This window comes from Canis lupus, chromosome 10, assembly GCF_003254725.2.
Source record: "Canis lupus dingo isolate Sandy chromosome 10, ASM325472v2, whole genome shotgun sequence".
NCBI lineage: Eukaryota > Metazoa > Chordata > Mammalia > Carnivora > Canidae > Canis > Canis lupus.
The window spans coordinates 45,174,142-45,188,252 of NC_064252.1; the positions used below are offsets into that span (position 1 = coordinate 45,174,142).

The 14,111-nt window shown below is 41.2% G+C and overlaps 1 protein-coding gene across 10 annotated transcripts in view; it reads right to left on the bottom strand.

Moving 5' to 3' along the window:
* Positions 1-14,111, bottom strand: part of VWA3B (von Willebrand factor A domain containing 3B) — a 256,331-nt gene that overhangs the window by 82,798 nt on the left and 159,422 nt on the right. For 9 of the 10 annotated variants that reach the window (XM_035696404.2, XM_025464606.3, XM_025464618.3 and 6 more), the window contains one exon: positions 11,965-12,169. The exons of the other annotated variant lie outside the window; for it this stretch is intronic. In XM_035696404.2, the coding sequence (XP_035552297.1) occupies positions 11,965-12,169 (205 nt within the window). The remainder of the gene's footprint in view (positions 1-11,964; positions 12,170-14,111) is intronic. 10 annotated transcript variants of the gene reach the window in all.

Sequence of the window (14,111 nt, forward strand, 5' to 3'; positions counted from 1 at the left end):
TCATCAACATAAGAGATAAGCCACTTACTAGAATCTATGCCTAGATATATTTAAAAGTTCTAAATGAGTAAAATCACATCATGTAACTAGCCCCCTTTATCTCTAGATTCCAAATATTGATTTTGGAGTATTGATAAAAATGCTTTCTATATTTTCATAGGTACAAACCTGTGAAGTCAATGGCCTGAAATCATCAGAGAGCTTTTTTTTTTCTCTCTATAGTTGTCACTCACTTCCCAATTCAACTAATATAGAATCATCATTTACTCTGTGAAGACCTTCCCTGGATGGGCAACAAAATTAACAGTAGCAACACAGAGTGCTATCATGTTCATTTTTCACACCTTGAAAACTGCCATCTGAGAAAATGCCTGGCTGAAAAATATCAACTACTTCAAATTACTCATATACCTATGGGTTCACCTGAAAGGACCATTATAGAACTAAAGAGCTTTGTACACGCAACACATTTACTCTGCTTTTGAGTCCAACTGTTACTACTATTGGCAATAATTCATTTCTGGTTGTTTCTACAACATGTAGCTTTATGGAAGGAACTATTCACTGTACCCTCAATGATTCATTCATATCCTTACAAAACCAATTCAGCTACACCACAGGTTAAGTAGAATAGCCATGGGAAAGCAAACTTATACGGCCAACTTTAGTACAATGGTTCATTCCATAGAAACATGACACTGGTTTGCCAAGATGGAAAGACAGCAATAAGGGCAGCTAGACACACCATCATCTCTTCAGCCACAATGTTGAAAGCACCTTTCCAGAAAGATGATGTGCCACAATTTTTGAATCTTGCCAAAGATTTTAGAGATACTGTACAGCCGTGTCTTTTCCTGGCATGCTTTATCTATGCACATATAAAATACAACATGTTATTGAGTTTTTTGGGTTTTTATTCCTTTTTTAAAAAATTAGTTCCAGAGACAGAATTTAGTGATTCATCAGTTGCATATAACATCCAGTGCTCATTACATCAAGTGCCCTCTTTAATGCCTAGTTACCTAATTCCCCCTCCCACTTCCCCTCCAGCAACCCTCAGTTTATTTCCTAGACTTCACCATTTCTTATGGTTTGCCTCCCTCTCAATTTTCCTCTTATTTTTCTTTCCCTTCTCCTATGTTCATCTGTTTTGTTTCTTAAATTCCACATATGACTGAAATCACATGATATTTGTCCTTCTTGACTGACTTATTTCACAAAGAAATCTACGGAAGACAAGTCAGAAGGGGGTAGAGAGTGAAAACAAAAATGCTACCAACAAATAAGGCAACATATATCTAGGCTTAGGTGCATGAGAACAGTTGCATGCTAGTCTCAGTGTGGAGGTCAGATGGGCAATGATGCTGGCCACTGGATAATTTGATTTTGCCTTGTTTCCAAAATTTAGAGAATCCAATTCATTTCTTTGTCAGATTCAATTACCAGGCGGTGTAGAGCAGGATCAAAAATGGAGCCACCCTCCTTTATTATTTAATTTCGAGGTCATGCTCTCAGGTTTGCATTAGTGGGACATTGAAGTTACTAAATGTTTGATGCTTTAAAATTTTCCACTTGACAATGTGCTTCCACATTAGGTATAGAGAGCATTTCTACAACTTAACTAGAACTAGTCTTTGGTTCCAAATCTTGTTTTGAAACCACTACTAGATTTTTTTTGCCCCAAATCAAGGAACTGCTGACACCCAGCAGCTCCAGCATGCTTCTCTCTCCATGTTTTCTCTTTAAGACCAATTAAAGTCTGTGACTGCTGTAATCAAGATAATACTCATAGTATCATCAAAGGTTTTGACCTTTCCTCTCTCTAGGATACCTAAATATAAGACCAGAACATTTGCAAACCATCTCTGTAAATAATTCAACTCCCTTTAAAATCGTAGTGAAAAGGACAAGGCCAGCCTGGGCATTTGCTGACCTTCACTATCTCTGTTCTCATTCAGATTTAGAGGAGTTTCCTTGACCCTGAGATTATCTAGGATCTGCATCCCTTTTAAAAACAGGTTCTGGAAAGAGAATGAGGAGGCCTTATAGGAAAATGTGTATCACGAGTGGCCAACTCCTGCCCAGCCCCTCTTGGTCATGGAGTGATCACCCAAGTAAATGAGTCTGAGAGCTTCATGTGCTTCCCTTCCCAGGGCATTTGCATTTTAACAGGAGGCAAACCATCATGCCAAAGGAGTGAAGCTCTGCCTTGGCCCTGCCCTTCTGATAAGGAAGTTAAGTCTTCTTGTAAGACCTCTCAGGAGCACAGCAGGTCAGCACTGGGGCCCACAGGGACACTAAGGATACTGCATATGAGTCCACAGCTTAAGGGGAACGCTGTGGCCAGGCAGACATGCAGAGAGGATTATCACCCCCTTGAAGGAGTCTTGGACACCTAGCCTTGCTTTAAAATCCAAACAGGGGTGGTAGAAGGGGAGGAGGGCGGGGGGTGGGAGTGATTGGGTGACGGGCACTGGGGGTTATTCTGTATGTTGGTAAATTGAACACCAATAAAAAATAAATTAAAAAAAAATAAAATCTTTAAAAAAATAAAAATAAAATTTAATATAAAAAATAAATAAATAAAAAAAATAAAATCCAAACAGGGGGTTGGGGCATGCTTTCCTGGAGTTGTTTTCCTCTGTCTTCCTTGGGGAATAGTATAACTTTGGAAAACACAACACAAGAAACACACATCTCCAGAAATTAGATGCAATTTTCACTTTCTTCTCCTGAGGCCTGCTTCCTGAGCAGATCACAGATTGCCTGGCTTTAGCACTCCCTCTAGTTTGTGGTTCTTTGCTGTGTGTGGCTCCTCAGAAAGCACAGGAAACCAATCACAGGATGGAACTCTGAACCACAAAACCATCCTCTGCTCCCTAATACCACGCAGTGCTGGGCTATGGAGCTAACCACTCTGAAAGTAAAATCTCCAACAAACCTTGATCAATTGCAACTCAAAGGGCTTTTGTGGGGAAAAAAAAAAAAAAAGATTGCTTTTCTTCTTCTTCTACTCCTCCTTCTCCTCCCTCTCCCCCTACTTCTTCTTTCTTTGGTAGTGGCAAGGAACCTAATATATATGCGTTAGACGCTGCATAAAATTATTTCCCTAGTGAAGAGCAAACCTATAACATCATCTCAAGGAATATTTCTTCATTGCTCTTTCTGGGAAAAATCAAAGACAAAAATGTGAAATGTTTTAAATATTTAAATCTGAAAATCACCACAGCCTTGTCATCTGTAATTCGGATGCTACTGATTCAATTATCCATATGTTGCTGCTCCAGAGAGAAACAAAAGCCAGATACTGGAGTTACTTTTGTATCCCTGCCTGAAGTGTGGACCATAACCAGCTATCTACTATATACAAGTATGTATCTCACACAAGGCTATAATATAAAAATAAATGCTGGGCCTTTAAGAAAACTTCTCAAGACATCTTTGTGGCTGGCTGCTCTGGTCCACCCACCTGCTCCTAAATCCATTCTGCGCTGCCCTGCTCCATGCCCCAGGAAGCTGACCTCCATGGATTATCTGATTTATTTCCCTTGCTGGCTGGCTTCTGGACATGGTGAGCCAATGGCAGCAGGTGGTCAGAGGGCAGCAGGAGGAGGAAAGACTGGGGTGTTGGTTTCATGCTTCTTCTCTGACCTTTGTCTCTCTAGAATGACCTCCTACTCCTGCTAGTGAACTTAGCTCTCAGAGGGCTCCAGGAGCACCATTTCCTTCTACCCTTTCAAGTTTAGGGGTGATGACAACTTCCTGCTATTGCTGTGACTGGGGGCCCCAAATCCCATTGGCTGCCTTAAACCTATATCCACCTTTATGAGCAGCCCACTTCATTAATGTTTCTTCACTTGAACTGACTGAAAGGGATTCTGTTTCCTGCCTGGACCCTACTGATAAGCCCTCCACACTCCGTTCTCCTCCAGATGGGGAAGTCAATAACCATCCCTAAACCTTGAGGGTAGAGAAAAAACCTAGTGGCAGGACAATGTTGAGGTCTGCTCAGCTAAAACCTCCAGCAAAGAGGGTTGTCTTTAGCTTTAGAAGAATGAAAAGACAATCTGGCTGTTATTTTTGTCACCTCGGGGATTCCCTAGAGCTGACACCCTTCTTCCCATGCCTGAACATCAGGATCCTAGACATAAAACTTTTGAGATAATATTTAAATTTGGTGTGAGTTTTTTTTCCCCTTCTTTCAATTTCCTCCAGTGATTGGTACTCTAGGGTCTTAACTCCAGCTAACTGGCACAGTCACGAGGCTGGTGGCACTCTCCCTTTAGCACTCTGTCCTGTCCAATCAGTGCGCGTTGTTGTCTCTGAGACTTCAGCTCCACCCGGCTACACCTCCCACCATCACCCCTCAAGAGCCTATTTGAGGTCTCCAGGTGTTAACTCACCTCCAAGGTGCTCGTCTGAATGTGCATGTGTCATTCCTTCTGTGATGGCAACATCACAGATGCACAACCCAGACTTGTTAATTCTCTGCCCTCCCACCAGGAGATCTTATGTGCTGCTAAGAACAATTCACAGTCACCAGAGTCAGCCTTCCTACCAGACTCTGGGATCAGGAGAACAGACTCAAGTTTTCCCAGTAAATGAGGAAGGCTGCCTAGTTGTAAAGGGTAATGGTGGGAGGTCTCCCTTCTCCCTTTAAAGGACAAGGCCAGCCTGGAGCATTTGCTGACCTTAAAGAGGAAATACTAAGAATTGTAAAATGCAAGAATGACAATGGGTCCAACCATTATTTAGGAGCAAAGATAACAGTTCTACTCATTCTGACTCCATTTTATACAACTCAAAATTTAAATCTCTCTCTAAATCTTCCCAACCAACTTTCTCTTATACAAAGTCACTGTTTTCCTGACGATGTTTTCCAGCCCCAAAGGTCTCTCTCCTTCTCTCATTCTTCTAGTCCCATCTCACCTAGCCTCACTTGTATCCTCACCAGCACTCTCCTGGATTAGTTTTTCATGGAGTGGAGCACTCAATGCACCATCCCTAAAGACCATGGATTCCAGACTTCTTGCTGGTCACAACTTGGAGAAATAAACATGTGTGGCCACCTGTGTAGATCCATTCCCAAGAACTCTTTTAGGGTTGTTTACAGATGCTTCACAGGATTTTCTGCCTCCAAATTTTCCAAGGAAGTCAGGGTTATAAGTGTGAAGAGCCTGCTGGGTCTTTCTGGGCCTGAGTTCTATGGGATTTGCTCTGGCGAATAATCCTTATTTAGTAAGGATATGTTGTAGGATAGAATGGCTGGGCTGCCTATACCAGATTCCCGGGAAAAACTATGGAAGGTTAATTATAATTCAGATGACCAGAGGTGATTTCCACCTTAGTACAATTCTGACTGGCAAATGATGGTAAAATTTGTAATCATGACAATAAGAAGGGTGTGAACGGAGGGAGTTTTCAAGGGGAATTTAAAATTTCAGACTTCAGAATTTTCCTTTCATTACGTGGTCTGTGAACCAAGCACCTGTCTCTAGGGACACCACGAAACTAGTGGGTTATGGAAATAGGGTAAGCAATTCTTCAGCCATGCACAACTGTGACCATGGTGGGCAGAGCAGGTGGGATGATAGTTCTCCCCTCAGGTTTGATCCTGGGGACAACATAGGACTGTCAGTCAAAGCCTGAGTGGAAAAAGCAAGGTACAGGTGACCCTAACATCATCATATTTTGCCACTTCTCACCACATCTGATCCTCACCAACAGAAAAATCACAAAGCTGTCCCAAACTCAGGAACCAGTGGAATGACTACATATCAGAGAACCAAAGACATCCAGACTGCATGACATGCCCTGGTGTGGATTAAGTAGAGGAAAGTGACCACTGGCCACTTCCTTCTGTGTGTGGGCATTTCCAATTGGATCCCCATTCCTAACAAACTTTGATCACCTTTTGTCACATGTTATCAATAAATTCCAGAGGACCTTAATAAATAACTGATGGTTTCTTGCTCTCCAATTTACAATCATTCATCAGAATCTTTGGCCTTTGCTAAAAGAATTTATAATCAGACTATATTTATATATGAATCAAAAATATAAATATAAAAATGACTTTCATCTGTGATGAATTTTCACCCTAGGTCATACAAGCCCTTGCAATCTTGAGCTTTGGTCCCAACCAATATTTTTTCACAACAGGAGAGCAAGACCTGTTAGTGGGTCATAAAGTCAAGCCAGTGGGGTATGGCAGATATAGAATTAAAATATCTCATAATGATCATACATGGTGAGAAGTATCATTTTAAGAAAGTAATATACAAGATATCTCACTGCTAAGGGCTATGCTAAGAGTGGAAAGGACTCTGAAGATAAGATGCCAAGTGTGAAAGCCATCCCCCCACCTCAATTCATTACCTGTGGATAACTGTGCTGGGCATATGGACGCTTCCCAGAACAGACTTTGGGAGCTTTGCACACCCTGTGTGCTGACAGGGCAGTGAAGGGGAAACTTTAGCCCCTGACCAAGAAGGGGGCAGCAGTGGGACCCATCAATACCATTATACACACTAAATGTCTTGTCTCACTCTGGCTCATCCTCAAGTTCCTCAAGCTCATGTTTCAAGTTCATGCCAATAGTTCCTCATCTATTTCTCCTTCCCTTCTCTCTGAAGATCTTGAAACAAAAGCTTCACTTCTTATACCCGCTTTCTTCAGTTCTACCCACTCCTTCACCCACTGCAAACTAGCTTCTGCTCTCAGAATTCTATGAAATTATTCTAAGATCACTAATGATCTTCTTGCCAAATCAAATGGCTTGGAGACATCCTTCTGTATGACTTTTCAAAACTCCTCCATAAAAACTTGAACAATGGATGTAGCAGTAGTGGGTCATACATGTTGAGTGCATTTACTGTTGAGCTCTTGGGGCTGCATGCTGCTCTAAGCATACTATGTGCATTATCTAGCAACCACCTTAAGGTAGGTGCTTTTTCTATTTTAAAGTTGAGGAAACTAGGCTTAGGGGCCTAAATAAGGCCACAGAGCTAGAAACTTGCAGCGCTGAAACTGCACGCAGGCCTGTGACTCCAAATCCAGGGTTTTCTTCGTCTCTGCTTGGGCTCTCACATCATGCACTCTACCCTGAACTCTCTGGCTCCTCTAACTTTCTTGTCTTCATTCTTTCCACTGTCTATTTTTTTCTCACTACCTCAGATGACCTTCAAACTATCTCAACTCAGACTTCTCTTCTAAGCTCCAAACATGTGGCCTTTCTCACCTGGATACCCCAGGGACACCTAAGAATCAAGAGGAAAGTGAATTACCTTTCCCAGAAAATATGTTCTTCCTCTTATTCATTCTTTCATTCAGTCATTTGAATACTTATGAATGTCTACAAGGTACCAAACACTTTCTAGGCACTGGGAATGCCTAGAATAAAATGGACCAAGGCCACCTTCATTCTAGTAGAGAAGATAGATCATAAACAAACAAGTACATAATGTCAAGTGAATTGTGCTGTGAAAAGAACAAAAATGTGGCCAGGGGTTAGAGAATGACAAGGTGATTAGATTGGGCTGCCCAGGGAACATCTGTCTCTGAGGAGCAGAGATGAAGAGTTAACAGTGCTTGTTTCTCCCATGTCCAAGACAGAAAGTTTTTGGGCATCCTCAGCTTTGCTTTGCGGTTCAGCCCGCACATTCACTTTCTACGAGCTCATATCTCTTTTCTCTATTTCTTCCTTACTGTTCTGGCTTGGCTCAAGGACTCAACACTGCTCAACAGAGTTTTGCACCCAGTCTGGGTCTTTCCCTCCTACACTGGGCCTCATCCTGCTGTCAGAATACAAATCTGTTAATGTCTTCCACTTGCTGAAAACTCTTCCCTGGGTTTCCATTTCCTAAGAGAATTCCACATCCCTTGTATTCTGGTGCCATCTTCCCTTTCCTATCTTATGTTCTGCTATATCCCTGATGAACATGCCATGCTCATCCCACCTCCCTGCCTTTGCATAGGCCATTTCTTTCACTCAGAACATTTTGCACACCCAAACCCTTAAATCCTATACATCATTCCAGATCAAATTTAACTATCCCCTTTGTGGAGCCTCCTCCAACTACCCAGTTCACTTTTCCCCACCTTCCAATTGGTCTATGTGTATGCCTCTGTTTTCACATTTATAATCCTCTGCTATAAGGATCTGGGTTCCATTTATTCAATAAATGGTTGTCAAGTGTCCACCATGTGCCATTCTTAGTTGGCTACAAAAAATGTGAAACAAGTGATGCCGGGTGGCTCAGCAGTTGAGTGTCTGCCTTCAGCTCAGGGTGTGATCCTGGAATCCTGGGGTCAAGTCCCACATTGGGCTCTCTGCATGGAGCCTGCTTCTCCCTCTGCCTATGTCTTTGCCTTTCTCTGTGTCTCTCATGAATAAATAAATAAAATCTTTAAAAAAAAAAAAAAGGCCAAACAAGGTCTTAGCTCTCATGGATGTTACATTCTGTTCCAATACATCTTCACCAAGCTGGACCCATGTCTTCAATGCAGTTAATAAACCCCATATTGTGTCCATTGTATATTATCACCTTGGGGGGCCCCCAAGTAGAGAGAAAAGATTGAGACAGGCTCTTCACTGCCTGAGGTCACCTGTGCCAAGCATAGAATCTGACCTGTGATAAGAAATGAACAAGTATTTTTGGATAAAGAAATGATATAAAGTATTTTTATTCCCACTTTGTGGTTAAGATAATAAAAAAATAGAACAATTAAATTCATATCTCATGAACAATGAACTTTTGATTCCCAGGATTCCAGACAAATCAAGTAGAACACACTATTGTTATTCTGAATTACAAGAGCTGTTTTTTTTTTTGCAAAACTTCCCATTTTTAAATTTAATATAAAGTATAGAAAAAAAATAATGCTAGCAAAATCTGCTGTTAGGCACTGTCTCTATAGTTCAGTTTGGGCAAGTCCCTCATTTGGGACTTGTACTAGTCTTTCTTCCTGACTAGAATATAGGTGGGATGTGGTTGTCTGTTTAGGTACTTTTAGTACCTAGAATAGTGCTTGGCACCTTGCAGGAACTCATAAGTATGTCAGTGAAAAAATAAAAGAACAGAGAAGAGGCATGATGAAAAGACGAGCAGATTTTCAGGGACAGGGAGTTAATTCACTTGTCTTCTTGACTTTTGGGTGCCCACAGGGCATCCAGTGAGGGCCAACAGATAGCCAGATATTTGGAGGCATCAGATGGTGCCTCCCAAGGGAATACTAAACAATTCTTTGGGGAAGTTATTTTGTTTGAATAACATTAATAGCCATGAGATATTTTGTGATAAAATATTTGCATTCTGCACAAAAGACATAGTTTTCTACAATGGAGGGGGAAAGTGAGATTTGTTGGAGAAAAAACTAAAGAAAAACAGAGTCAAAACAGAATCAAAGAATCCAGAGCAGCAAATACAGAATTTAAAATCAAGCAAAGCCAGTATCACTTAGCAATGACTGAAACCGAAATGATGAAACTCTAAGGTCAGTTCTTTGGTATATATTTTGGGAATATATAGTGAATATACCAAAATTACACAGAATTCAGTAAGATTTCAAATGATTTATTCCAGGTCTACACACCCCACACACAGTCAGAAAGGGAGTATTATATTGGCAACAAGTATTTAGAGCCCCAAAATATTCATGCCCTTTGAACCAAGGATTCCACTCCTGAGAATTTGTCCTAACAGAATAAACCAAATGCACCATAGAAGTCATTAATACAAGTGAAATAAAACTGAAAATATTCCAAATGTCTAATACTCAGTGAAGAATCAAATAAATCAGGGTAAAATACATGCCATGAAATATTATATAACCACCAAAAAATTAATCTGAATATTCAGAAAAATCTGAGAAAGCATATGAGACAATGCCAAATAAAAAAAGCAGAATATGACATTTTTCTAAAGACATACAGATGGCCAACAGACACATAGAAAGACGCTCAATATCACTAATCATGAGGGAAATGCAAACCAAGACCACAAGGAGATACCATCTCACACCAGTGAGAATAGCTAGTATCAAGAAGAAAAAAAACAAGTGTTGGCAAGGATCTGGAGAAAAAGGATCTCTTATGAACTGTTAGTGGAAATGTAAATTGATGAGGTACTGTGGAAAAACAGCATGGAGATTCCTCAAAAAATTAAAAATAGAATTACCATATGATCCATTAATTTCACTACTGGGGATTTACCCGAAGAAAATAAAAACACTCATTTAAAAAGATACAGACACCCTATTGTTTACTGCAGCATCATTTACAATAGCCAAGATATGGAAGCAACCCAAGTATCCACTGATAGATGAATGGGTAAAGAAGGTGTGTGTGCATGCATGTGTGTGTGTGTGTGTATACATATATATACCCAGTGAAACATCACTAAACCATAAAAAAGAATGAGATCTTGCCATCGGTGACAAAAAGGATGGACCCAGAGAGTACTATGCTAAGTGAAATAAGTCAGACAGAGAAAGAAAAAAACCATATGGTTTTACTTGTATGTGGAATCTAAAAAACAAAACAAATAAAAAGAAGCAGAATCAGATCCATAAATACAGAGAACTGATGGTTGCAAGACAGGACGGAGTGGGGGGATGAGCAGAATAGGTGAAGGGAAGTGGGAGCTACAGGCTTCTAGTTATGGAATGAGTGACTCCTGGGGATGAAACATACAGTGCAGGGAATACATGGCACTGTAACACACTGTAATGGCACTATAATAGCATTGTGTGCTGACAGAGGGTAGCTACACTGTGGTGCACGGCAGAACATATTAAATTGTCAAAGCACTATGTTGGTACACTTGAGACTAATTAACATCACGTATCACCTATACTGCAATTAAGGAAAAGAGCCGAATATGAAATGATTATGTAAACCCTGTTTCTATGTGAAAAAACTTAAAGAGGACAAGAAAGCTAAAAGTAAGTGATCCACAGTGGTAATAACAAGGCAGTCAGATATTTTTTCTTTTTGAAAGGTATGTTTTATTAATAATAATTACTAACATTTACGGGGGTGGCTTTCAACATGAAGTATTTTAAAAAGTCATTTTACTCTCATAATAGCCCTATGAGGCAGATACTAGTAATATTATTATTTTACAGATTAAAAAACTTAAAATCTAAACAAAACAAACAAAAAACCTTAAAATCTAGAGAGCTGGAGTAACTGGCTAAAATAACATAGGGATTAGGTGCAGATCTGAGGCTGGACCCTGGTCTGGCTCATAGCAAGGTTCAGGCCTTTGGTCTCCATATTATACTTCTGCTTAGTTTTTTTTTTTTTTTAAGATTTTATTTATTTACTCACTAGAGACACAGAGAAAGAGAGAGAGAGAGAGAGAGAGAGAAAGAGAGAGAGAGAGAGGCAGAGACACAGGCAGAGGGAGAGCAGCCTCCACGCAGGGAGCCCGACGTGGGACTCGATCCCGGGACTCCAGGATCACACCCTGGGCTGAAGGCAGGTGCTAAACTGCTGAGCCACCCAGGGATCCCTCTTAGTTTTGTTTTTTAATTAAGAGGACTGTTGTTTAAAAAAGAAGGTCATAGTAAAATCAAATGGCATTTCCTTTCTGTTGAAAAAAAGTCCTCACACACTTTAACTGAGTTGGCTTTAACTCTTATAGAAATCACTGTGGGGGTATCCCTGGGTGGCGCAGCGGTTTAGTGCCTGCCTTTGGCCCAAGGTGCGATCCTGGAGTCCTGGGATCGAGTCCCACGTTGGGCTCCCGGTGCATGGAGCCTGTTTCTCCCTCCTCCTGTGTCTCTGCCTCTTTCTCTCTCTCTCTCTATGTCTATCATAAATAAATAAATAAATCTTTAAAAAAAAAAAAAAGAGATCACTGTGGAGGAAGGTGAGAGGGAGAGGAAGGCCAACACAGGGATGGCAATGATTTGGGACAGGAAGGAGGGAGGACATATAGATGCCTCCAGGGCACCTACCTCTCCTTGTGACTTGTTTGCATGATTCTCCTTCTTGGCAGCCTCCTGGAGTTCCATAGCCTGTTGGATGTACATTTTCCCAGCAAGGATTTCATTTTCCAGCATCGACAGCTCCTTCAATGAAATGGGCCAATTCAACCGTTCTAATGCCCTGTTTAAAGCTGCCTTGTTCTCTAAGTACCGCATGGGCTTATATGCATCTAATCTAAAAATTAAAAAAAAAAAGGAGGAAAAAAGACAAAGAAAGTGATAATAGAAAACACATGGAAAGATGATTTTCCAGCAAAACCTCCCCTGAGAACCATCTCTCAGACAGATGTCAGGTTATCAGCTGACAGAACCACAGGCACACTCGACAGTCCATCAAGACTGTGGTAGCTTACATGAGTTAAAAATAACCATCTTTGTGAATTATGGTAGGCATTCTTCCCTACTACCTAATCTGATGATCTGATCTTGAAGAAGTTTGATATATATAGCTTTTTTTTTTCTCCAATTTTTTTGGGCATATTGGGAGCCCATTCCTTTCTGCCTAGGCCTACCATTTGGCAGGACCAAAATTGAGCTTTGAAGAGATTTCACACACTGTGCCCAGGAATAACTCTGGGAAACAGAGCAAAGCAAAGGGAAGGGAAGTAAAACAAAAGCCAAATATTTGCCTCAGTGCAGTAATTCTTTTACCAGCTCATTCTAGCTATTTGGATCTCCTCTTCTCCTTTTTTTTTTTTTTTAAAGATTTATTTATTTATTTATTCAGAGAGAGCGAAAGAGAGGCAGAGACACAGGCAGAGAGAGAAGCAGGCTCCATGCAGGGAGCCCGACATGGGACTCAATCCCGGGTCTCCAGGATCACACCCCGGGCTGCAGGCGGCACTAAACCGCTGCACCACTGGGGCTGCCCTCCTCTTCTCCTTTTATAGGCCTACATAGGGCAAACCTTTCTGGCTTCGCTGTTTTGGTATACAAAGAACAGAAGGCAAACTTTCTATGAGCTGATGAACCCAAGTGTGACTCCAGGGGAAGCCAGTGTGGTGTGATGGCCCAGGTCCTGCATACTACTTCCAGTCCAGCTACTGCTACATTTGACACTCCCATGGAGGGAGAGAAAGAAAGGGAAGAAGGAGGAAGCAGGGAGCCAGGAGGAAGAAAGAGATATAGAGGGAGGGAAGGGGAGGGCATTTCTTAATTATTTTCTTACTGCTTAAAGGGTGACTTTCTTTAGATTTGGGGTGTTGGAAGAGTACATTGCAAACCCAGTAAAACCAAAGGACTCAATCCACAAGCAAACCTGTCAGATAACAGCAAAAATTCTTATTAAAAAAATCTAAATTGGAGTGATGTCAGCAAGACGGTGGACTAAGAAACCCAAGGCCCCCATTCTCCCCTAAGAGATATGGACTCATCAATATATGGACCAAATTCCCTCTATGAGAATTCCAGAAACCAGGTAGGAGGTCACAGCACTCAAGATGAACACAAAGCCAAGAAGAATAGTAGATTAAAGTGGATAGAAAATATTGTTGCATTTTGCCTAGGCTAGTCCCCCTGCTTCCCTGGCACAGTGCAGTGTAATTAGGAGAAAACTCATAAGTTGTGGATTCCTCCTTGGAAGGGACAGAAGAGAGGAAACATACATCCAACATTCTGGCTTTCTGGGGGACTCCCCAAGAGACTGGTTTCCATCTCATGTGACTCAGAGCACTCAGTACCCTCTGGATACCATTTTAGGGGTAGCTAATAAAAAGGGGTGTTCCGTGGCTTGTTACAGCACCAGACACTGCAATACCAAAAATAGGCACCAGGGGGAGCAAGAGATTATGGGCTCCTGAGAGGAAAGGGGGCAAACCTCTTCAAAAAAAAAAATGAGTAAACACACAAGCCTGGGTAAGGCACACTTCAGAAAAGGTTTGAAAGATTCCCAGAATCTCTAGCCCAGAGGATTGGTGAAGGTCATTCCTTGTAAGAAGCTATTCTGTATAGACTAGACTGGGAGAGGTATCTGGTTTTTTCAAATACTCAAATCTCCACTGAAGATTCTGAGGCATACAAAGAAACAGGGAAAGGTGGCTCAATCAAAGCAACAAAATAAGTCTCCAGAAATCTTTCCTAAAGAAATGGGAGCTCTCTGAACGACCCGACAAAGAACT